The sequence below is a fragment of the Heliangelus exortis genome, chromosome 2 (genome assembly GCF_036169615.1).
Source record: "Heliangelus exortis chromosome 2, bHelExo1.hap1, whole genome shotgun sequence".
NCBI lineage: Eukaryota > Metazoa > Chordata > Aves > Apodiformes > Trochilidae > Heliangelus > Heliangelus exortis.
The window spans coordinates 18,043,071-18,069,328 of NC_092423.1; the positions used below are offsets into that span (position 1 = coordinate 18,043,071).

A 26,258-nucleotide genomic window follows, 5' to 3' on the forward strand; every position below is an offset into this window, starting at 1 on the left:
TTTTAAAAAAGTACTTGTATAAGAATATAAAAGGACTTAAATAGAAGCATTCAGTCAAAATAGGAAATGCTTGTGTATATGCATATTAAAAAGTCAATACTTAAGTGTTTCTTAAATATTGTGAAAAATTTTTACAATACTTCTGAAGATGTGGGGGTTTTTTTCCTGACTGTACATAGACTTAAAAAGAAAACCTTATTGCTTATTCTTGGGTTTTAAAGCTCAAGTAATTTATGCTGTTTGGAGAACACTTTTTTCCAGAATGAGTAATAGTTTAAGAAGATTGTGAAACCCTTACTCTTCTATTTTGGAATGCAGCCTTATGTCTGCAGTCTCTAACAAATGGAAAAGGAACCACAAAATAAAAACATTTTTCCTATAAAAGAGCACTAAAAAAATAATCACGTTACACTTTTGAGAAGATGAGTTTCCTTTCTGCAGAAATGGGAAACTAATTTTCTTATCAGTGCTTTCATAAGCTGCTCACTGTGCCCTGAAGTTCTTGGCCTGTGTGCTAGTTTTGTCATTGTACTGAGCAGTACAGATAAGCTAATTACTAGCTTGATACAGCCAGTTGGATTGTTGGTTTTTTTAAATTGTGCTGGTATTCATCCATTTGTTTAAATATCCTGTCTTCTTGTAACATACAATGTGAGATTTCTAAAGTAACAGTCATAATCTCTTAGTTTTCTATTTTGTGAGCCTAGTTAGAACAGTCTGTAGAAGCAATCTCTTTGTAGCCAGTCTTTCTCTACCTGTTCCAGTATCAACAGAGTAGTCCTCTATCTCTGAGATTACTTATTTCAGCCATTCTGTATCCAATGTTACAAATTTATACTTTTCTATTGCTTGTGAAAATACTTTCTTCTGTTCAGTACTAGTGGGGTTTCAGTAGTTTACAATATTTCACTCTGGATAACCAATACACTGTACATTTGGTGTCCTGATTTTGCCTGCATTTAAAGTATATTGATTGAACTGTCTGGATGCCTGGATCTTTATGCTGCTGCTGCTTTTGGTTTTAACAGTTCAGAGTAACAACCTCTGAACTTGTAGCAGGTGGTTTTCATCCATATTTCAGATGTAGTTTGATTGACTAAATATGCTTATGTTGATTCTGCTGGGAGATGATTGGAGCAGAAAGATTAAGTCAGTGCTTGCTTTGCCATTGCCCTGCTTTTCAGATGATGTGATGATTCCCCAACAATTTTAAGGAGTGCTAACAGACTTCGGTTTTAAATGGAAGAAAGTCAGAAGTTCTAATTTGTATTCAGATTTGCTACTTTGATTTTTTTTCTGAGAAGCTTCAACAACTAAGGTACCTCTGGGCTGAAGAAGAATTAAAAAAAAAAAAAGCAATAAAACTGTCAAAAACAACATGTTGGCTTGACAGACTGGTTTTGCTGGAAGCAAAGATGTATTCTTCAGTCATATTTCTGTGCTACTCTTATTTGTGAAGGCTCTAATGGATATCAGTATTTCTTTCTGTTGTATAAAGCAATCTGACATAGTTGAGCATGGGAGTTCTTGAATTATTTCAGCCCATGGAAGTTAATGAATCATCTTTGCAACAAGAATTGAATTTTTGTTTCCAGAAGTTCATGTGTAGTGGTTTTTTTTTGTTTCTTTCTTTCAGTGACAGCATATTGGAGCTAAGTGTTATGCCAAAAGATGAGGACATCCTTCAACTGGTATGTTTGATGCTCATATTCAGACAGTACATTGACTAAAGAAAAATGTCTTGCTGTTGGTTACAAAGTCTTTGAACTGTGCTGCCAGCAAATAATCAAAGAGTTAGCATTTATCTGTCTGTCACTGCTTAGATATTTAGATATTTTCTTTTATTCTTGCTATCCTTCAAATGTCAAGGAAATCCAAGTACAGAGGGGATACCTTCTCTACGTGATATTTCTAGCACATTGTTTAAAAAAATAAATCTTGGAAGTATGTTTGTATTTTTGTCTGGTTTTGCGTTAGTTTCCTTGTGTTAGAATTTATGAACTGAATTGCTTTCTTTACTAGGTCATATAATTCTAAAGAAGTTGTGAATCATTACTAAATTGGAATTTAAAAATTAGTATATGGTGATTACAGTTAGCTTTTGTTAAAAACTCACTAAGTGACAGTGGATCTCCAGGAAAGAAGTAAGATGATCAATGTGCTAAAGATTATTACCACATTTTTAAATGGTAACTGCTGTAAATATTTAGTGCCTGCATTTTTCTCAGTCTAAGAGATAACTAACCAACCATTTAATTTCTCCAAGTCCAAAAGAGCTATTAGTAAAGTAAGTCATGTAGCACATACTGTGAAGAATGAGAAAAATACCTAATGCGTTGATATGCTCTAGCTGATTTTTAATTGGAAGTAGAGGAAAGGAGAATGACAGGCAGGGTAGAATTTCTGACTGGTAGTTGAAAAACTGTTTTCTAATGCACACAGAAATAGTAAGACTTGGGTTCAAGTAGCAGTTCAGAAAAACCTGTGGGTTTCAATAGCTGTTTTCCAGTATTACTAAGAAACTTGTTTTGTGCTGAGGCTGGATAGAGGCCAGTATAGGAACTCAGACCAATAAGCCAGGATTATTAGAAGTGATATTTTGAGGCCACCTGATAAGTAAATATTTCACTAATCCAGTACAGGAAATGTTGGGAGCACAGAGTGAGTTTTGGTTAAATGAATTAGTGCAAGGTAAAAACCGGGTTGATTCCTTCCCTCCTTCCCTTCTCTTTTTATATTTGTGATTAGTGCTGTATTAGCTTTGTGGAAATCTTATGTCTTAAATACAGTACGAACCTCAGAGCAAATTCTTGTTCCTGAATGAGGTCCAACTCATGTAAGAACATTATAACAATAGTCTCTGTAATAGTAGTGTCAGTTTAAATGCAAAGTGAAAAATAAATTGCGAGGCACAATGCCATTATTAATAAAGGAAAAACTTAGGCTTTTAAAAATGAAGTTTTATTTAGTTGTTATATTAAGAATTTAACTGGTTGTAATGTGTCATAAAATTCACTGTAAATATCTTCAGATGGTATCAAAGTAAACTTGATATTAAATACTGGTATGCTGTAAAAACAGCCTCAAGTGGATATTGTAGTAAGAGCTAATGAAAGGTTTATCTAGTGCATTGAGGATGAAATAGTTTCATGATATTTAGGGAATATGCTGGTTGTGTTTAAGATTTATGATACTTGGGAGTCTACTCCATGGTGATGACTGCTTGCTAGGTTAAGTATATAAAGGGCACAGCTGGAATAATGTGACATTAGTGATGTTTGTGTCAGTTGTGTTCATTTACTAGTGTGATCTCAGAAATGTCATTTTGGGGATGAGGGAAAAGGATATTTAAAACAGCCCTATTCATGACAAAAACTTGAATTCTTGAATATGGGTCATCCTTGTTATGACTCTTGTCAGTAGACTATGTAGTGCCTAGCATGCACGTGTTAGGGTGTCCTTAGTATGCAGGATTGTAGGACAATTTCTTCCAAGGCATTTTTTTGGCATTTGCTTGTTTGCAAATCATTCCTTGTGCATGTAAAGAGGCATAGAGCTTAAATGTATCTGAGTTTTTAAATGTCAGGCATTTGAAAATATCACTCTTAAAATGGCATCTTCATTATGATGTAAATTGGATGTGCTAATTTGGAAGATTATTTGTAATTAGCATATTTATGTTTATATATATGGTCTATTATATGTAAATATATGTAGTTACTAATCAGTAAATATGGGTATCTAGTTTGTATATGTGTATATAAACACAAACATGCTATAGGTAAGTTAAACTAATTTTTCAGCTTTCATGTTCTGGCACAACCCTTGCTACCCTCTCAAAAGCTCATCTTTCCTGACTTTTATCCTATCTTCAACAGTTCAATTTAAGTTTTAAAACAATCATTTCCTCATAGGAATATCCCAAAAATGTAGCAGTTACTTCTAATTCTAGGTGTTGTCACCATTAAATTTTGGTAGTGTACAAATCTGCTGAACGATGCCTTAGTGTTCCAGAAACAATTTTGTAGCTTCATTTACAAAAAGATTTTATTAGGCATTTTGTAAATATTAGTAATGGTGGAAATAAAAGGAGGATGTATGTGTTTTATATGTTTAGTTCCCTCTTGCATATCTTTCAATTTACATCTTAATCATTCCTTAAAAGTACAGAAGATTCAAACTGTGGATTGGTAACAAAGCTGGCATGTTTGAACAGAAATGTTTCTCTTATCATAGTAAGGGAATATAAAAATCCTAGGTGGGAACAATTAGGTAAGAAAAAAAGTCAACTGAACCATAGTTTTTGGGGTTTTTTTTTCCTCTCTCTAGTCAGATGATATGGACATTTTCAGTATATTGGGAAATTTAGGCAGAAGAGTTTTCTGGTTTGTCATTTCTGATACAATAAATCTGTGTGGAATTTGGCAGCTCTCAAGACCCTTTAGTGCCCTGAAATTTCCAATGGTGTATTAAAAAGAATAAGAAAAATGAAAAATAACATACATAAGGAAACTTTATCTCGTTTATATGCGCCAGTAACCTTACATCTCTGATTACAGCTCTGAACATAGTTAGCTTTAACAGTATTGTTTGGGGTTTTTTTTGTTTTTGTTTTATCCTGGCACCATCCAGTTGCATCAGACCTAGGGGAGCAACATGGCTGTTTCATTGGCAAACTGTAAAATAGTTTCATTTGCTTTAATTTTATTTAATCGGGATGTTTTCATAAGTAGTTGCATTTAGCCCAGAGTCTTGGAGTATTTGTTTATTTTCACATTTTGTACTGATGCAGTTAGTAATGTGCTCAGAGGTTAATATTGTAGCTCTGGCAGCAAGTACAATGGAAGGGAGGGGGGGTGTTGTGGAGATATAGTGACCTAGAAGAAGAATATCACAAAAGAGATTTAAACTTTGTTAGTTAACATAGTATATGTTAAAAAATAGTGTTTGCATCAACTTGCCTCAATTTACACTAATATTTTCAAGAAATTCTCTTACAGAGCTTGTATTTGGAAACTAAGTTTATTGGGCTAAAGGCAGTTAATTTTATATACTAAAATTTCACTGCCACTGGGAAGAAAGGGTGTGTGAGGTTATAACATTTTAAATGATGTTATCTGACTGTAGTGTTTGCTGAGTGTCTCAGAGTAAAATGAAACTAGTTGAGCTACATATCACTATCATTCTTAAAAGAGCAATCTATTACTGGAAAATATTTCCTCTTAAGACAGCTAAAAAGTGGTGTGCATTTCCCATACTCATGCTAAATGTAAATTAGGACGTGGGAAGCAAAGAATGTGGTAGTAAAGGAACATAATCTTAAGAAAAACTGGTTGGAAAAGGACTGAAGAACACCTCAAGCTCAGTCTTGCAAAGTGCTGGCCAGGCACATTAGCTTCTGATTCATCAAAATGCTTATCTCCAATTTTGCAAGTAGTTTGCTTGAATTCAGTCTTGTTATTAATCCTGTAATAAAGCATACTCATCTTCATGGCATATATGCTTTTATGGGTTTGGAATATCAGCTGTAGGGTATATTTTGCTGAAGCTTGAGCAAAGTATGGGATTTAACAATGATTCCTATGAAGAATACTTGTACGTTGGCTGTCGTTATTCTAACATCAGGTGGCATAAAATCAAGTGGGAAAAAAATGCTAGCAAAACCTTTTGTCTGAATTTCAGGTTTAATGAAATATCTTGTAGAATGCTTTAGCTGCTTTACTTTTATTTAACATACCATACCATATGAATATAGTCCTTTGCCAGTTAAACCCTTAGTGTGCTAATGTTTATATAAATTTGCAGTAGGAAGTTAGTTATTTGCCACAGGAGTTTGCAAACTTGATACAAACAAAACCAGACTGCAAGGTGGGGAAGAAATTGTACCCAATAACTGGAAGCATGCAGAGTTCTTACTGTAAGTGCCACAGTTTTCTTCTAGTAATTGCTGTAATGCTGTTGTCCATCAAAGCTCTTAATGTCACTCTAAATTGTTGATTTGTGTGGTAGGCTTTCCATAGCTGCCATTTTTTGAGAAGGTGGCATAGAGCTCATAAAACACTACTGCTGGCTTGGGTGTTTTTTGGTTTTGTTGTGGTTTTTTTTGGTGGTGTTGCTTTGGTGTTTTTTTGGGTTTTTTTTGTGGGGGAGGTTGTGTTTGGGTTTTTTTTTTTTTTTTTTAAATCATGTTGGAATTTCTGAAAAGCTGCTGAATACCTGGGTCTTGTAGGAATCCAAGGGCCTTGGCTGGTGTCTGAATCAGAAACATCGCTGATCCGGATATTTAAAAAGAATTATTTTTTAAGGTGGAAGGCTTTTTTATGTTTAAGGCTATTTAAAGACTTAAGTTAAACCCTAATGGCTTTTTAATGTGTATGTTGCAGTCACTTAAAAATTAAGGTGGTATTTCCACATACTATATAACTTGAGGTACTACTGGGGAAAGAGAGTAATATTCAAACTTTTTTATATGTAGTAGCAAAATATGTATCAAAATAGTGTATGATTGCTAATAAGTATATTGGTCTACTTCACATTTCGTAGTCTCTAGTCTTCTAAAAATTTAATCATTACCATCTGGTTAAGACAAAATCTTTCCTAGGAAAAAGGCTTATAGTGTGTCATTCAGCACAGCATTATTTAGAACAGATTCATACATTTAATTGCAAGTCATTTCTCTGGAGGCCCATAATCAGAACTATGAAACAACGATATTTAATATCCCTTTGTGGAAATGTCACAGCCTCTATTTATAAGCTGTTTCTTGGAGGGAAGTTCAGGTTCATTAAAGTGACTTCTTGGGAAGCAGGTAGAATGAGGTTGAAAAGAGAACTACATTTTCCATCATCAAAACCTTTTTTGCAGTAGCTCTGTGTTGCTGAGACCTGACAGTCCAGCTATACCTGCAGTCATGGGGCCTGAGGCCAGGGGGGAAGCCCAGCTGACTCATTTTGGACCCTGTGAAAATGCTGGCTTTTGAAGAAGACATTTTAATATCTGTAATAAATTTTGTCAAGTGCTGAGAACTGATTTGTAATACTCATTTGTAGTCTTCAGCTGTGGTCAGATCACACCAGTTTTGAAATGAAGGCTTTCTGCTATCAGAGGCAATAGAGCATTGTTACATACATGTTTTACTAAAATATAAGTGCAGTGTATTTTATAGTGGTGTAATGTGTATCCCAGGTGTTTAAAGTGTTTTATCTATTATATAAAGTATTAGTTGTTTTTTGATTGAGGGGGATAGAGAGGGGGGTGTTTTTTTTCCTGTTTCTTTATCTTGCATGCAACAGTCTCTTGCTCTGTTTTCTGGGTCTTCAGCATATTTTTCAGGTTTGTTTTGTTTTGTTTTGTTTTCTTTTTTTTTTCTTTTAAATAATTCTTATGGCTTATCAAGATCTTAAACAGCTATTTAGCTAAGTATTTGGAAATATTTATCTTTGTATGTTCCTTTCCTCCATTAAATGTGCCAGTGGGAACCTGGCTTTATTTTTACTACGAGTGGAGGAGAAAAAAAAAAAACACAAATCACATGAGCAGAGTGTTTCTGCAGCATCATTCCTCTAATTTCAGATGTATGGCATGAAAGCAGCTGCAGTCAGCTGACAGCTTGTGGTCGTGTTCAGATATATGTGGGGAAGGGGTGTGCTGTTTTAAATGCATAATAAATCCGTTGTTTCGTCACCAGGAAGCAGGAATGGTAGCAGCCCAGGGGAAAGGAGAGACAGTAGAAGGGAAGCCTTGTTGAACGGAGTCAGAGCTCTCTGCAGGCAGCTGTAGGGATGCACCAAGACAAAATGGCACAAATGTATTTTGCTTTCTGTAAGGGCAGAGGATAAATGCAAGGAGTAGATGAAAGCCTCAGATGGACATGCTCACAAGGAGATTGAAGTTATTTTTTTATGCTCTACTGCCCGTTGCCTATGTTGGTACCTTCCAGTGAAATCGGTGTAGTTGTATTTTTAGCTTGCTGTATCCAACATCAATATGACAACATAATTCTGTCTTTACATCTGTAAGCAGCTTTTACTATGTTTTCCTGTTTTCTGCCAGCTGCAGTTTACAAAGGATGTCACAGCACTGGTAAGAAATGTACAGTAGCCATTTCTCTGGTTTTGTAAGGCATGTTTTTCTTCATGATTTGTGAGAAGCTAGAATATGAAACGGCGAGTTTGCTTGGAAAGAAGCTAGATAGGCTGAGCAGGATTTTATCCATAATGTTAATTTCTTAATTGGTTGTTTATGCCTGTGTTATTTGGTCAGTTTTCTTGCAGTGTGCTTTAATATTTTGCACTTTACTAACGCTCGGTATAACATTGCAGCAATATTGTAAATGCCTCGCCCTCCTCTGTACTTTGCTCTGTATTAATTTTATGGCTGCAGTTGGGCTTTTATAACCTGTCTAGTGTTAAAGCAGGGCACATTGATATTCTGGAATTGAGCATGTTATGATTTGGACAGGGAATGCTGTGATATGATACCATGCTTAAATGTGTAAAAGCCCTGAGAAATCATTATAATATTCTGTTGCATTGGCAAGCTCTACGTTCTCATTATTTCATTATGTTTAAATTGAACGAAGTCATGCTAAAGTTTTTCAATAACAGGATATTGTTTAAGTGGGATGTGTGCTTTCTCACTGATATATTTGAATGTTCTCTTGATTTCACAATGATAAATGCTGCTTTTCTAAAAGGCTACAGAAACACTAAATGTGATGTAACAGTTTATTCTCAGGAGTCAGGTTTTTAAACATAAAGATGCAGATAAGGATATTAGAGAATTTAGTTTGTGTTTTAACAGTGTATGGACAGTTATGGATATATATGAATTTTCATACTGTTTGTACTTCAAAATGTAAATTTTACATATTAATATTTTTTTTTCAGTAAGATTTATGCCATATACTGGCTGGCTGTAAAATATAAGACTTATAGGGTGTTGGTTCACAACAAAGATTTTACTGCTTCAGTTTATTCATTTTATGTTTTGAAACAGCAGCTTTTATGTAGAAGACATCTTAGAGGAGTGTGTGTATGTGTATTTGTGTGTACTTTTCACTATATTAAGTGAACAGAGTTTAGAGAATAGAGAATTTTCTAGTGCTAGTTCAATCTACTATGCAGCATTTTGATCTCTCAGTCGCTGTGGAATTCTGGTTTCCGGCAACATGAAGCTTAAACAGGAAGAATGTGTGAAGCATCATGATACAAAACAAAATTAAGGGGGAGAAAAGTACTGTGTTTTGTGCTCGTGGATTTTGGGAAACCTACCTCTGTGTCCACCTGCAGCGATTCCTAGAATTGGTCATCAGTTAAGTTTTGTTGAGGGAGAGAATATATGTAGTGTTCTTGCTTGTTCTGTTTGTTTACTAAGGGGATGGAGTGCTATTTTTATCTTTCTAAGTAACATTTTATCTAAAACAATGGATAATGTGTATTTTGTACTCGTTTCCCTCTCTTGAAGCCTTATAGTGCAAATGCTAGCTGGTGAACTTTTCCATCTCCCTCACTACTGAGTACTCACTTAATCTTCTGTTCACAGGCATATTCCCAAGATGCTTACCTGAAAGGCAATGAAGCCTACAGTGGCAATGCCCACAACATACCCGAACCACCACCAATATGTTACCCACGCCTGACATCCACAGCTTCTGTTATGGCACAAGCTGGTGACAAGCTATCTTCTGACTTCTCACTAGGGAAACAGCAAGTCAGTAGACCTGTACGGGCATTGACACAGCCAGAGAGGGCCTACAGAATGGAAATACAAGTGCCTCCATCACCAACAGACATTGCAAAATCGAATACAGCTGTGTGTGTTTGCAATGAAACTGTAAGGACTGTTATTGTGCCTTCTGAGAAGGCTGTAGATTTGCCATCATGTAGAAATAATCATGCTGGTCCATCACACAGGACAGAGGAAGTAAGATACGGCTTAAAAGATCAAACCAGTCTAAAAGCAAGGACTACGTCGCCGTCTTCTTCAGTGTCCACTGCCATTGTACTTCCCCAGACTCCAATAACAAGGCCAGTTGATCCAACTGGAACACTAAGTAAAGCTTCAAATTATGTAGTATGTCCAGAAGGAATCCCAAACACTAGATCTCCTGCTCAAGTCACAGAGTCGCCCTCAGTCTCCACTAATCATTACAGTTCTCCAACGTCCCACCAGCATATAGACTGGAAGACCTACAAAACCTACAAAGAGTACATTGATAATAGGCGCATGCACATGTATGGCTCCCGAACAATACAGGAAAGATTGGATAGTTTGAGAGCAGCTTCTCAGAATACAACTGATTATAACCAGGTGGTGCCAAATCGCACTGCTCCACAGGTACGGCGCAGGAGCACCTCTCACGACAGGGTTCCACAGTCTGTTCAGATCCGGCAGAGAAGTGTCTCCCAGGAGAGACTTGAAGATCCTGTGTTGATGAAAGAGTGGCCACGAAGTGCTTCACAAGATACTTTAACTTCATCTTCAGTTAATGCTAAGAATCATAGGGCTCGGTCATGGGATTATCTCAGCAAACAGGGTGAAGTGCTAGAAAATTTTCATTCTGATAATTTGATTGCAGATACTAATGGAGACAGGAGAAAGACTTACAAGTGGACAGGGTTTACTGAACAAGATGATCGGCGAGGTATTTATGAGAGATCTAGACAGCATGCATTTCATATGTCCCTTCGAGGTCAAAATTTTTCAATGGCACCAAGTGCTTATATTTCAGACAACAGGAGAACAGGTAGTAGAGCTTCTCTGCCTGGTTCTCATTTTCAGAAAGTTCCACCAGATATAAAAATGTTGCAGTCTTCTCGAGATTTGCAGACTCCTGGTGGAGTTTTAAAACCTACAGCTGTTTCACAAGAGAGATTGTCTCTCACACCAGCCAGAAGTTCTAAAAGTAGCTCTTTGAAGAACTCTGCTCCCTATGCAGCAAAACCATCTTTTCCCCTTAACCAGGGACTAGATGCTGTTGCCAGCAAAGACCAAAGAACAGTAAATCACTTGCATCAGTGTGGTCTGTTAAACCAACAGCCAAGTATCCGAGCAGAAAGTGCTCTGGATCACAAAACAGTAACTGGCAAAACCATCCAATCCTCCTCTCTGTCTCCAGCTTCCACCAAACTTGTTCACCCAATGAGTGAGAGCTTAACTACCTCTGACAATGTAGATGGTTCCATCAGACAAAAGATTCATGATTTTGAAAGGGAAGATGTCCATGAGCCTGAAATTCTGCAAATGGATGGTCAGGAAAATGACAAAGACAGAGTGGTCATGCGAGACAAATCACCTTCTGGCCACCAAACTCCGCAGCCTTTGAGGCATCATTCCTACATTCTTGCTGTAAATGACCAAGAAGCAGCCTCAGAAACCACCTGTTGGTTACCTAATGATGCTCGGAGAGAAGTCCACATAAAAAGAATAGAAGAAAGGAAAGCATCAGGTTCCAGCCCACCTGGTGACTCCTTGGCTTCTATTCCATTTATTGGTGAGTTAAACTATTGCAGTTTACATCAAATTCTTTTCTCTGCTAAAGATGATGGAGAGCACCATGCCAAGTGTATCACTGCTGTTTCTGTAAACCCTGAGGACAAGGAGCACAGGGGCTATTTTCTCATGTACAGAAATACTAGCCTGGTGAAACAAAGTTTTTTGTTGGTGGTGGGGTTTTTATGTTGGGTTTTTGGGTTTTTTTGTTTTTTTGGGTTTTTTGTCATGGAGTATCAATGTGAAAAAAGATGACAGTGATGTAATATTTTTCTAGACTTTTTCTTAACCCTCTGGAGAGAAGGCTATGTTATATAACCACATCTGGTTATCACTCCATATAATACTCTGATATTATGTGTGTGACTAATAGCATTTGCATCACCTTTCAAAATATTTTTACCTCTCTGGTATAAACTATATTTGGAATCCAGTAAAGGAATACTACGGATGCAAATCAAGTAAGGGTAGTTTGTGGAAAAATAAAAACCTTGTCATCAGAACAGGTTAACTGAAAGCTTTCTGAGACGAATATGGAAGAGAGGAAAGCAGTTTCAGGTGAAAGGACAGCAATAAAATGAAGTGAATTTGCTAATGTGGATATGAATTAAAGGGTTTGTAGGACCAGAATGTGAGAAGACACATTCTCCTGTGGGCTGGAATTAATTACAGGGAGCTTATAAAGGAGACTGAACATTTTTTGACATAATTTGGAAGACAAACAAATGGAAGGATTGTAAGTAGTAGAAAAAAAATTTAAAATCCAGTTTTGGATACATGGGGAAATGGAGTCATCTGCTGAAGAGAGAGCTTCAGTGGCAGAGCATTTCTGTTCTACTCAAGTGGTCAGTGTCTATGTTGTCCTTGCCCCACTGTTGTTGAGTTGAATTTCCTTCAGTTCTGGATGGAGTCTAGATATCTGCAGGCCTTTTTCCACATGGACTGATACCTGACTGTGTGTACTTTATTCAGAAAATACTGAATTTTGATTTTCAGAGTCATGTACATGAAAAACAGCACAATATTTTTCAGTTTTTCTACAGATTAGATTAAGGACTTACAGATATGTTGTCTTAGCACAGTTGTCTGCTATTGTGGATATGCAGCAGTGATTTTTTTCCCCCTAGAATTATCTGTGAGATCTGCTAGTTTAAATAACAAAAATTAGTGAAGAAACTTTGTGTGCATCAAAGAATGGGAATCATACAAAAGATATAATAACTAAGTGTTTTTTTGACAGAACTTAAAATGTAACAAAGATGGTTTCTTAGCTAGCAGATGGGGTTTCTATTTGTTTTTTCTTTTTGAATGGGAATTGTATAGAATTTTTTGGTTACTAAATGCACCAGTATTCACTGTAATTTTGGAATCCTCTTTAGACCCTGTTGATCTTTCTTTAAGGATTACAAGTTTGTAAGGTGTGTAACCCATTTTGGTGCAAAGTTATTTAATACCATGCCTAAAATCAATGTTGGGCCCTCGACTTAAGTTATGTGCAGTATTTGTGTTGTTTAGAACTGCTTGCAGTTGATTTTCTAATCCAGTACAATTTAAATATATAAAAGTCAGATTAAGTTTGTGTAAAATCAAGCCCAATCTTTTCTGTGTAATCTCCTGTCTTGATTTTGACAAAGATTTGCCATGAACTCTTACATATGTGGCATGCTTCCAGATTTTAGAGAAATGTGATGATTCAAGTTCAGACAAGCCTCAAACATGGTAATTGTACTGTACTCTGGTAGCTGTTCAGCTGACAGCTGAACAGTCAGAAGAAACAAAGTTGGAACCCTCCATTGCAGCCTCTTGGTATAACAGCCCATGGATTGTGAGAGTTCTTAGGAGCTCCTTAGCCTCATGGACAGGAACTTTCTGAATACTCCAGAAATATTAAAAAGTGGTGTTGCTAGAACAAGGGTATGGTCTGAGCCAATACAGTACTTGTGGCTTCCTTCCTAGCAAGGAATTCTTGTCCTTGTACAGGTGCTGTGGAGAATTTCCACCACAGCTCCAAAACATTGAAGATTTTAAAAAATCCTTTCTAATCAGGAAGAATATCAAACACCATTAAGAGTGGGCATCTTCTGAAGTTAGAATTAACATGCATGATTGTAAATTTGCTTGTTCCACTATTATTATGCATAATTACAGCTTTACTTGTTAAAAGCCATATTTAATCAGGCAGATAAAACCCTAGGTCTGCTTTGAAATTCAGCTAAAGACTGTTTAATTCTTCTGAAGAAAAACCACTTGGATTTTTCTGTTTTCTATTCTGGACTGGGGTTTTAGTTTTTCTTCCCTTCCCTTCCTTCTTTCTGATGATTGAGAAAGATGATACTTCAAGTAAAAGACATACCTGGGCAACCTCTCTGCTGCCTTTATGTTTACATCAACATAATTCTTTTTTTGCAGTATTAGGTTTTCTCATATGCAATTCATTTCATAAAAGCATTTACTGAAGGTATTTGTGCAGTAGATTCTTGGAGCAAATATCTTCCAAGTTCATGTATTATTGCCATTTTAAATACTTGTGTTTATTTTTGTTATCACTTTCTGCTCATTAGAAGTAGGAGGTACAGCCAGACCTTATTTTGGTAGAAATGCAGCCAGCAACAGTTGGCTCCTGCCACAGTATTTTGTGACTAACCTACTCTGGAGAATAACACAACATCAGGATATTAGAGTATTTCTTTATAAAAGCACAGTGACTTGCACCACAAACAGAAGTCCAAGCAGAATGGCCATTGAGCTTGCTTCCAGTAGATTCTTGCTTGTTGATTCTTCTTTCCAGTAGATTCTTGGGGTTACAGTGGGTTGCTGAAGAACTTCTTTTAGCAGTAGTAGTTTCATAAAAAGCTGTTTGAAACTGAGAAATCAGATTTTGATTTGCTTTTGCTGATAAAAGTGAGAGTTCTGTTCAGAGCAAAACTAGTAGTTATTTGTAGTATCTTTTGTAGGAAAAAACGATCTATTTGAAAAAAATTAGGCAAAATATTGTGCACTCAAACTCTTCAGGTTAGCAGATGTTCTGGGAGTTGAGGAAGCTGCCAGTTTTACAGAAAACTATACCCTGGTATTGCAGGCTTTCCACATGCTACTGAGTGCAGGCTGTTGTGGTTAGCTTGGGAAGTTGCTGTTTCTATTTCAGATCCAAATTAAAACTGTTCTTGAAATACTTGAAATTGTTTCAGGCTATACCAGTTAGTCTAATAAAAGGTTATTCCTTTCGCCTAGAAGTGGTCTCATGTTCTCTAGGGTAGTAAAAATACCCTTTTCTCTATCAGTAATGGGATTAGCAATTGTGGCACTCAATGTATGTTTTTTCAAACTTGTAATTTTTACACAGTTTCTCTGTGAGAACAGCAGATGATAAATTCTAACCTACTGGGTAATTTTAGATGTGTTAACCTGTACTGGGGATGAAAATTAGAATGCTGCTTAACATTCTATTGAGAAAAGGTCAATTCAGAATATAGTTATTATAATACGTTTCTTAAACACAGTTGTCTTGTGTGCATGTCTGAGATTTGCAGGTAGCTCAGGACTGGTTTTTTGTTCTTTCATCATTTTTTATAGGATAAAAACAACAAAAAATAAAGGATAATCCAACTCTCAGATTAAGTTCAATAAACTACCCATGTGAGTGAAATTAGAGCAATTGCTTCAATCCTTAACCTAATTGTAGTGTGTGTGGCTGTCAGTGCAGTTTACATTACTACATGGTGAATGTTCTTTCCAATGTTCAAGTGTGTTGTCACGTGGAAATTATTTGTAAATGGATAGGTTGTAAAATACTCAGCCCAAGTGAACATCATCTTGAAGTTTAAGGTGTTTTGTTTTTTCAAATCAAACAAGGTTGTAGTCATCCTATGACAGTTTTTCTTCTAGGCATGAGGCAGTGTCAGAGAAGTATGAGGGCATTTCCTCAGAGGTGTAAATGCAGTTTTGAAAATACCTAGTACATCCTTACCCCAGAAAAATTTCAGGTCACTTCATTCCGTTATTCATTTTTTAATAAATCAGAGAATATTAACCAGATAAAAATATTGAGCTAGTCTTTGGTAACATCCCAGTTAGATGAGAATCCTCTCTGTGGCTGAAATTGAGACCTAAGGAAAGGTGGAAGAACAGGACAAGGATATGATACTTAATGTTGGTACTTTTTATTCTCCAACCATTTTCACTCTACTGCATTGCTGAGCCAAATGTGATTTTAAGTGCTTCATAAATTTCTCCATTCTCTTTTGTACTACAGTAAAATTTTGCTGTCCAGTACTCTACATTGATTTAGATAAAGATTTGCCAGGAGTTTCAGAGCTTTAACTACATGGTATTTATTCTGCTTTTTGTGTATATGTGTTTTTTAAAGACCTCTCTCCTGCTGGCTGAATTTCTGATCCAAGTCTAAGGGTGACCATCAAACTGATAATCTTGATTCATCCTTTCCATGCCACTCAGTTTTCTCTCTCTTTCTTTGACATTTAGTGCAGGTAATGAACCATAGCGATTTCTGTGCTGGTAAGCAGGCACTTTACCATTAAGAGCTGATCTTCATGCTGGTTTTCAAAAACAAAAAGATTTTTTTACTTTGTTCCCATATATATTTTTCTTCTACCTTCTGTGACAATAAAAGTATTTCGATACTTGTTGATCAACAGGATAAACTTTGCTGCCTTCTAGTGAATTCTACGCAACCTTCTTTTTTGTTACCAAATAGTTTTTTCTGAAAATAAATTAACTAAGGAATTAGAAGGTGAAACATTCTAAAACACTCAGCATTATTAAAAATTTTCAGGCATCTTTATTGCACGTCTGATGGCATTCTTCTGTAGTGCTGGAAGTAGAGATGTATAGGGTTTACCTGATCAGCACCTACCTTTGAATAAGTCATGTACATAACTCCCAAGTACTAGTTTTAAAAGGATACTGCCTTTTTTTAAGTGAAATACATGTCATACCTTTTTTCTCCTTCCTCTACATCTTTATGCCTCGCTATGCAGGTTGCTTAGACTCCAGTGCAGAAGATGAGAAATATGTGTGTGAAAACACACACATACTGCATGCAGTTATTTTCTTGAAACTAGAAGAATTGCTAAGCTTCCACGCTACTCTATGAAAGAAGGGGTTATGATAGTAGCAATAGAGAAGGGTTAGGAGAAACTGTACAGTAAAGAAGTAATTTGAGGCTGTATTCATTCTGTCTTCTTGGGAGAAGAGATAAACATCACGCAGAGAGAAAGTCAAAACCTCAAATTTCTTCAGCAGAGTTCATGGCTCGACAACCCAAAATGTGTGGGTACCTTAAGGGCAAATGGTGGCTAAATACAGATGGTTGATACAGCACATTTTAATGACATTTTAATTTTAGCAAAACCTGCTAGAAAGAAGTCAAGATGAATATGAAAATCTTCAGCCACTGTGATATTTTTTTCCTGCAGGTTACTGCCTAGATTTTCTATGAAAATAGTTTCTATAAAACTAAAAAAATATAAATGTAAATGCAACAGAAATTAGAGCTGACAGATGTTTGTTTTTGAGGGAGTATTGCTCCCATTATTGAATGATAGCATTGGCACAGCTTTTAACCCATCATCAATGTGATAAGCATCAGTCTTCTGTTTTTTTCACAGTTTTACAGTGGCTTGCCAAATCACTATTGCTTCAGGCTGAACATCTCAGTGTTTCTTATCCAAAGAACAATTTTTAAATCATTGTGGTATTCCAAAGTATAGGAGCCAAAGCACAAAATTACAAATTAGCATTTTAAATACTGTTCAAATGCCTCTGTAACTCAAAACTCCTTCTTTAAACTAAAATTTAAAATTTGAAGTTGTTAATTCTTAGCATCTAGAAGAATTTTAATTGACTAGAAGAAGCAGATTTGCTGGGTAATGGGTTGTATATTCAAAACATAAGTCATCCTTAGTATATCATTATAATTCAATAACAACAAGGAATGCCATCAGGGTTCTTGGCCCCCAAAAAAGTATATGGAGGATTGTGCTTTTTTACTGTGCTGGGGTAATACAGTAAAGAGAAACATTTAGAATTGCTTTATATAGAAAGATAGTTACACATTTAGTCAAAACTGAAATAAGCAAAAGGCTGCCACAGATCAGATTTTAAGAATAGTTTTGCATGAAAAATAACCTTGGAAAGCCTTTTTCTGTGTGTGTGTGTGTGTGTGTGTGTGTGAAACTGTCAGTATAACCAACATATTATTTACATGGGTGTGTTAGCAGAGGAGTGGGTTTGATGATTCAGGAGGCTTGTTCCAGTCCTGTGTTTCTGTGGCTTGCAGAAATGAATGTGCTCAGCATGCTGACATGTTTGCATTATATTCTTTTGGCTACAGGAGGATAATTACATAAAGTAGATATACGAAGGAGTTCTTTGTAAAGGCAGTCGGTGCTGGAAGAACTTAAAAACTAACAAAAACCTTTTAAAAGGTTCTCTTTTGAAAAATGATGTAACAAGTCATGATGAATCCAGGCAGTAGTGTTTCTTCTTTCAAAATTGTTTTTTACTCTTGAAGCCCTTAATTGTTAGAGCTTTTACCCTTGCAAGTCAAACTCTAAGATGCAGCAGCTTGTTCTTCAAGATCTGCATAGAAAAAATTTGCTGCTTTGGGGTGTTTATTAGTCCTTTGCACAACCATGTGTGATAGCAGGCTGCAGGCTTTTCTTTATTTTCAGTTTTATTTATTTTTTTCAGTATTATTTATTTATTTTATTTATTTATTTTCAGTTAGGGTTTTTTTTGTTGTTGTTGTTGCTTGGTTTATTTGTTGTTGGGTTTTTTTTATTAAAGAATTTTTGTTTTATTGGTTATTTCTTGCCTTCTCACTACACACCTGAGGTTGTATATGTGGTTGTTTGTTTTATTGTCTTTCTGGCAGGTTTTTAAATGCAGCTTGATGGGTTTCTGTGTTCTTTCTGCCATAAACAAATGAACTTGCTATGTAAGATGAATTTTTAAGGTACATCTCAAAAAAATTCTCAAAATTGTTTGAGAAAATTATGGAAGAAATAGAGGCAGTGGTTAAAATACGTACTGAGTAATGGCTGTCAGGTAGATGCCATCTCAGTAGATAGAAAACTTCACAGCTGTGCCTCTGTTGAGTGAAGATGTTTTTAGTTACCATTTTAGCCCTTTGCTTTGGAGATAGAAAACTGTGTGATTTATCTCCCAGTAGCTTTCTGCAGATGGCTGAGGTTTTTTCCAGAGCGTAATCACTGTTAGAATTCCCCAGGGTTTATGAGTAATCAAAATTACATTAAGTTCTATGAGGTATCTTTAAGCACATACCTAATCCAAGAACGGGATATAGTTTTCAGAAAGTCAATAATATTAAAATACAGTAATCCTCTTCAATGTATGTAGTTTGGCAAACTGCATCTTGAGTAATTTTTGTGTTTGGGGGTGCATGCTGTCTCAGTATTCTTCACGTGAAAAGCAATTTTAAGCTGTTTCAAGTGTATTTTACTGCACAACCATAATTTTTATGATTTGAATTCTTAATTAGGTATCACATAGTCTTTGATAAACTACATGTTTGTTGAATTAACATTTATAGCCACATATTCACTTTGTCTGTTTTAACTGAAATGCCTAATTAGTGTTTTAAATGGTAACATGGTCTGTTGCACTTACTAAATAATACAGTTTCTTATTAGAGTCTTTTGAGGTATTGAGATAGTTTCAGGCCTGACATGTCCAAAGGGGAATAAATATGAAAGATGACTTTTTAGCCTTGGGAAGCTAGGGTTTTTTTAGTCACTTTTTATTGCTAGTGAAGAAGGATTTAGCAATCTGTATCCCCAGGGGCTGGTGGGAGAAATCACCTTTCTCTGCTAATGCTAGCCCAAGCATCCCCTGATGGTTAGCATCTCTGTATTAAAGTTAGTTTGTGAATTTACTCTTCATGTTTGTGTTATGAGTTAGTTAACTAAGCCATTTCTGTAATAACAACAAAAAAACAAAACCCACATTCATAAGCAGCTTGGGTAAACAGGTAGCTTTTGAGGGTGGCTCTAGTGCAGCACAAGCCATACATGTCCATCTGACCCAAAGAAATGCATTTGAATGTGCCAAGAGAGTTGGCTGATGTCATGGCAGAGATACTATCAACTTTGAAGGATCATGAGGATTGGGAGAGGTTCATATTAACTGGAAAAAAAGCAAGTTGTGCATGCAGAAGAGAATCATATCCTTCTGTTTTCCACTTGTTGGGCAAGAGCTCTGAATTTAGTGCTAACCTTGCTCAGAGGAGGAAGCTTGGCTCAGGAACTTTCCAAGGTTTGCTCTCACCTGAATGATTCAGTGATTCATTTAAGTTATATTTAAGGTTCTGTAGATGTGCCCTGCTTTGCATTCAAGCATTCAGATTGTCAGTTTCAAACTTCATGTGTAATCATGAAGAAATATTCTAGGAGATTCAGGTATAAACAAAGGCATTAAATATTAATCATTATGAAGTTGTATTTTAGTAGCATAGTGTAGGGTATGATACCCATCTGTACTTCAGTTATTTTTTGGTGTTCAGTCCTTTTAATCTTTGGAAAACTGGTTAACTCTTCTTCCTTAGTTCCTCATCCACAGAGTGGGGTTAGTGCATCCACTTTGTCATGCTTTCTCACCCCTGTAATCCTCAGTTTTGAAATACTCTCATTCTGCCTCTGAGCCTATTCAGTGTAAATTTGTGTCTTTTCAGAGTCAGAAAGTTAGTATTTTTCCAGGTCACTTAACATCAAGTACAGATGCTTCCTCTCTTTGTAGGTCCCTGGTCTCCAGCTGTACGGGAAGACAACTGTGTTGATGCATGAATTCCTCTCTGCTTTAACTAGCAAAACAGTTAGTGGAAGTTACCTGTGTTCAAAGCTGTGTTGCCTGTTTTAAGTGTCTTACTCCCATAAGTGTTTCTGTATTGAAAGGCTCTTCTGAAAATGACCACATTCAGCTGTCAACCAGTTGCATGCTTGGGTTCAAATAGAGGTGACAAGCGGCATCCCCCATGCCGGAAAAGGTCTTGTCACCACACTGGCTCATTTTCCAGTGGCTAGCCTTTTAGGTCACTTCATAGACAGTAGTACAGAACAGATTTATTAGTGTCCTTTTCTCAAATGAAAAGTTAGACTGTAGGTAGTCCCGGAGTCTTTAACATTTTGTTACAGGGAACATCGGCAATCCCTGAGATGACAAACTGAAAGAAATTCTTCCGCGTGGCTTCTCTGCCTTGTTTGTTCTGAACACTTCACTGTGTTCTGGACAGTTTTCATTGATTGGTGAGCTGAATGCATTCTTTTGCATGCTGCATGAAGGACTGAGGAATTTTGAGGTGCAAATATGCCAGTGAATCAAGGGACCAGGGAAGAGAAACAAATACTGCAAGCATCAAAGAGGAAAGTCAAAATACAAGTGATATACGTAGTTGTTTAGGTTTTGGTGTTTATTGGTCAGCAGCTGTGGAGTTTGCCAGTGTATTAAATTAGGAGGCAGTAACTCGTATGGTTTATGTCATGGTTTGTTTTATAATGACTTCTTATTATGTAAAAACTTAGCATTAGCTGACCTTCAACCTCTTGAGGGATTGAACAGTTATTTCTCTTCTGTAGCAATGTTATTTCTTTAAAGCTTGCCTATTTCTAAGACCAGTTTTGATTCCTCTTGATTAGTTCCACTGTGAAGTAATAACAATTTGAATAATTATTGTTGCTTTCAAGGACCTAGGAACTTTTTCCTCAGCTGAATTCTTGGATTTAAGAGTTGTTAGAAATTGTGTACTGGTGCCTTAACGCTTTCAAATTCACAGCTTGTGCAGATTTATTCCAAGCACCAGCATTTTTGCAACTTTTGGGAGTAGAAACGTGATATTCTGAGATAAGTCTGTAACATAAGTAACTTAAAGCTGAGCACTTCCAGTTAGAATGCTGTAAATTAAAGAAGTGCTCAGTGAGTTTGTTCAGTGTTTGCTGCAGGGAAGCTGTGCAATGATAAAAGGCAATAGGACAGTGAACTATTGTAGTTCTGAAATCAAGTGTAACTGAGGTTCTTTCCTGTCTCCTGGTTGCTGAAGAGGTCTGTAAACGTTTCTGTTTTATCACTGAGGATGCAAGCAAAATGTTAAGATGTTTTTAATTGTATCATACTGCTGTGAATTCATTTGTTTTCCCTCTTTATGATGGTTTCTAGCTTGCAGTGATGTTTTCATGTGGCAGGCTTTTTTGGCCTATAATTTAGAAAATTAAAAAGTTTTCCACTCCATACAATTTAGGGCTATCCTATGCGGTAATTTTTTTATTGCCTTGGTTTAAATGTACATTCAAAATTTGGCAATGTGCAAGTGCTGCCTTAACAGAACTATTAGTGGCTGTTGGAAAAGCACAATGCAGCACATGCAGTTGTGTTTGCACAAAGCAAAGAATAAACCTCTGTCTGTGAGTGTTCATTGATTTCAATAGGCTTTTCAGTAGCTCTGCATATTACAATTCTTAGCACCTAGAATACATTCATATTCATTATGGCAGTATGGTTCAGCCCCTGCTCGTGACTTGATTTTTCTCTCCTTTTTCTTTCCTTCACCATCCCCTCTTCTGCTGGAGCATGAAGTAGAATTATTTTTCTAGTCCTAGTAATGTGTTCTAGAAGGTGTTATGACTCTTTTCTCAGAACTATTGCAAATGCATCTTTGCAATTCCATATTGTAAAACACAAGTTAAATACTGGAGATACTTGAAGCCTTCTGGAATCATTCATGGTGACCCTTGTGGCTATTGAGACTGGGAAGTGCTGGGTGTGTATGGCATGCAATTGTTTGTATGAACAATTAGTGGAAGAACTAATTGGTATGTAGTAGTACCATCTTTCAAAAGTATGAATATTTGCTTCTTTATTGATTGGATGGAGGATGGGGGGATTGGTTCTTTGGGTGCTGGAAAAATGCTTTGTTTGCTTGTAATTTGCCTTTATTATTTGAACACTTTAAACAGTTTAAATCAAACTGTTTTCAGTAGTCTGAATGCCCATGTTTTATTGTAGGAAATTGTACTTATCTGCCTCTTGAGTTTAGACTTACTGATACAAGTGTTTTTTCATTTATGCTTATAAAAATAGTCTACTTGAAAATAATAATACAGGTGTTCAGCAAACCATTCCTCTTTCATTCACTCACAGCAAAATCAGATATGAAGTTCTTTGCTCTTATCTCTAATGTGCAATTAATTCTCTTACAAAATGAAATAACTTTTTTTAAGAAAGAAAAGCCTAAAAAAACCACATTTGATAATGTGAATGAATTGAACCCTTATGTTTGTTTGAAAGACTTTCTGCTGAAGATACTTAACCCAGTATCCCTATACTGAGAAGTATAGACAGCTGTCCAGTTCGAACTGGATGTATTTAATAATAATAAATAAAATGTATTTAATATTTAATGTGTGACATATTACCTTTGTAGATGAACCGACTAGCCCTAGTATTGACCATGATATTGCACACATTCCTGCTTCTGCTGTTATTTCTGCATCTGCTTCTCAAACACCAGCTGTAACAACTGTTCCTCCCAGTCCCACATCTCCAATCCCTTTAATTCGGCGACAGCTTTCACATGATCATGGTGAGTATTGATTTCATTATTTTTCTTTCAGCTTTATCCTTTTACACTCTGGAAAACAGAATTTAGAGTTATAAACACTTTATTGCTTCCTAAAAATGGGATTTAAGTTCTTAATACTAAAAAAAATTTTGTAGAATCCATCCGGCCTAGTGTTCTGGATAGCCAGCCTGCTGCCAAAACTGAGAGATCAAAGTCATATGATGAAGGACTGGATGACTACAGAGAAGATGTGAAACCGTAAGTTTGGGAAAAATATCAGTTAATTTGGAGATCTGTTTCTTAAAGTACATAAAATCTCATTTTAATATTTGTTTTTCTCTCAACAGATCCATTAAGCATGTATCTAGTTTAAAGGGGATTAAGGTAGGTGTATATGTACTTAACAACTTGTAAGATTTACACATACTACTGTGACAAGTTGTATGGACTATGCAACTCAGTTATGCAAAGTGATGTGTTAAACACAGACATAAAGTTTATTGGAATGGCTGCTTATTAGATGGTTCTTAGTTATGACTGGGTTTTATACTTAGTGTCTTTTCCCTAACTGGTGATGTAAGTATTGCATAATCAAACATGGTCTCTTTTTTTCTAGGCTCCTCACGTTGTCCTTGATTTTTCTAAATTTTCCTCAGCTTCTGTAAAAAAAGCATACCTATGGCATGCTTTTGTGAACACTTACTAATGAGAGTCTAAGACTGCTGTAGTTTCTCGAAAGTATTCTTGGGATATGTAAGGTCCCTATTGTTGTATGGAAACTAGAAATTTAATTTGCCCAGAGGAATATTCTTACAGACTTTTTGCTGAATGAGGTATCAGCTTTTAAAGAGAAAAACATCTTGAATGTAGGGATTACAGAGAAATTTATTGGGAAGTACACTGTGGGGTTCTTTCTGTGATGTTTTCTTCAGGTCCCAGACAGCCAGAAATCTTCAGAAGACTCTGGTTCCCGAAAAGATTCTTCCTCGGAGGTCTTCGGTGATGCCTCCAAAGAAGGATGGCTCCATTTTCGTCAGCTTGTTACAGACAAAGGAAAGGTATCTGTCATGTTTTTGGGTTTTTATGTTCTAGCACAAATATGAGGCTGGTGGAAATGCAAGATAAGAAACCTGAAACCATTCTGTTTTGGTTTTTTTAATTAAAATTTGGGGGACTTGAGAATCAATAAAGCTGAAAAAATTTTAGGTTTTGACATTGACTTTAGTGAATTCCTCAGCTTCTTTTACAGCCTGCTTTCTGACCTGTCTTGGGAATTCCTGAACTGATAGGACTGGGTGAAATGACCTCAGGTTATGCCAGGCGAGGCTTAGGTTGGATATTAGGAAAAATTTCTTCACGGAAAGGGAAATAGTTTAGTGGTGGAGTTAGTTGGCAGTGTTAGGATAACTCTTAGTAGCTTGGACTCCAAGATCTTGAGTGTCATTTCCAATCTCATTAATTCTGCCATTCTAACTTTACATTTCAAAGCATCAGGGAAGTAAATTAATTTCTAATGACTAATTAAGTTATAAAAATTGATCTCTTTCTAGTTTCTAGTAGTTTGAAAAAAGCTGTAGTTTATGTGAATGTTGTGAAGATGAGTTCAGATTAACCTTCTGCACAAGTACGGGGTAACAGGGCAAATTGGGAGTTGGGAATTGCAGTGGTGTGTAAGTATAAGTGTGACTGGAATGAAGTTTAGAAGGCGTGGGCAGGGGTCAAGTAAATATTTTTTTAATATACTTGTGTTAATGCCTCTGTGAAATGTATGGTCAGGAAGAGCAGGCTACTGAGCAATTTGCTCATCTAATGGAGAGCAGAAAGACTACTTTTGTATGGTCTTTCCACAGGTCATTTTAAAAAAAGGTATAGGTGGGTGGTTAGTCTTTCTTTTTAAAACTCTGCAGGTAGTTTTTTTTTAATCTAGAAACATTCATTTTAACAAATAAACTGACATATCGTTTGATGTGTTTCAGCGAGTTGGTGGGAGCATTCGACCATGGAAGCAATTGTATGTTGTTCTTCGAGGTCATTCACTTTATTTGTACAAAGATAAAAAGGAACAAGTGACCCCATCTGAAGAAGAACAACCTATAAGCATCAATGCTTGTTTGATAGACATCTCTTACTGTGAAACCAAGAGGAAAAATGTATTTAGACTCACCACATCAGACTGCGAGTATCTGTTTCAAGCTGAGGACAGAGATAACATGTTAGCATGGATTAAAGCAATACAAGACAACAGCAACTTAAATGATGAGGTAATTGAATAATATAATGTGTAAGATAAGAGCCATAGTTCCTGTCTTTAATTACAAGAAAATACAATTATTTTATAATTTAATACCTGAACAAAATAAAATACTTGCCATTAAACAATAGACCAAAATATGTACAGGAAGGTACATGAAAATGAGGTGAAAAGCAAGGTAACTCATTAAAGAGTTAAGAGAGGAGTCTTCTGAAGTAAATTACATAATATCATTGCCACTTTGACAAAATATACAATTTGTGTTAAAATTATCTTTCAAAAATCCTTTTAAAAGATAATTTCAGTGTTAGAAACGATGTTGTGTCTTCAGACTTGAATTTTAAAGTAACGTGCGCAGTGGTACGGTGTGAGTTTCTCAGTTGTTAAATGTTAAACTTTGAAGGATTCCTTTTCCTTTGATTAAATGTTGATGCTTCTGTGAATTAAATGTTTATGCTAATTACAAAGGGCAAACATACACTATTGTACATAACATATCTATCTGTGTAGCCCTCAGTGCATTTTCATTTTGGTGAGAAGCAGCAGAGGAGTATTTTCATTTCTAGGATTATGTGCATCTACTTAGATTTGAAATAATTATTCAAAGGTAAACAGATTAATAAATATTATTAGACAGATGGATAAAATCACATGAATTCATGGCTGTTTCAGGTGCATGTGTAGTAATAAGTGGTTATATCAGTACTTATGTGTACATATGATTGGATTTTTCAGAGTAGTAGGGTGTGTTTAAAACTTACTGTTAATTAAACAGGATTTCATCAGATTGAATTGCTTTGGAAAAAAAAAGGCTTAATAGCAGCATTTAGTTTGTAATTACTTTTGGTTTTCTCATGGTTTTTAAATGTTGTGTCTTGTTCACAAGGACTGCTTATTAGATTTCTTTTTAAACTGTATTGAAAT

The 26,258-nt window shown here is 36.0% G+C and overlaps 1 protein-coding gene across 6 annotated transcripts in view; it reads left to right on the forward strand.

Moving 5' to 3' along the window:
- ARHGAP21 (Rho GTPase activating protein 21) overlaps nt 1-26,258 on the forward strand; it is a 107,217-nt gene that overhangs the window by 69,629 nt on the left and 11,330 nt on the right. For 4 of the 6 annotated variants that reach the window (XM_071735010.1, XM_071735011.1, XM_071735008.1 and 1 more), the window contains 8 exons: nt 1,637-1,691; nt 8,053-8,082; nt 9,544-11,494; nt 22,946-23,104; nt 23,239-23,341; nt 23,431-23,467; nt 24,016-24,141; nt 25,060-25,344. In XM_071735010.1, coding sequence (XP_071591111.1) covers nt 1,637-1,691; nt 8,053-8,082; nt 9,544-11,494; nt 22,946-23,104; nt 23,239-23,341; nt 23,431-23,467; nt 24,016-24,141; nt 25,060-25,344 — 2,746 coding nt within the window. The remainder of the gene's footprint in view (nt 1-1,636; nt 1,692-8,052; nt 8,083-9,543; nt 11,495-22,945; nt 23,105-23,238; nt 23,342-23,430; nt 23,468-24,015; nt 24,142-25,059; nt 25,345-26,258) is intronic. The other 2 variants (XM_071735013.1, XM_071735012.1) reach the window with 1 other exon arrangement.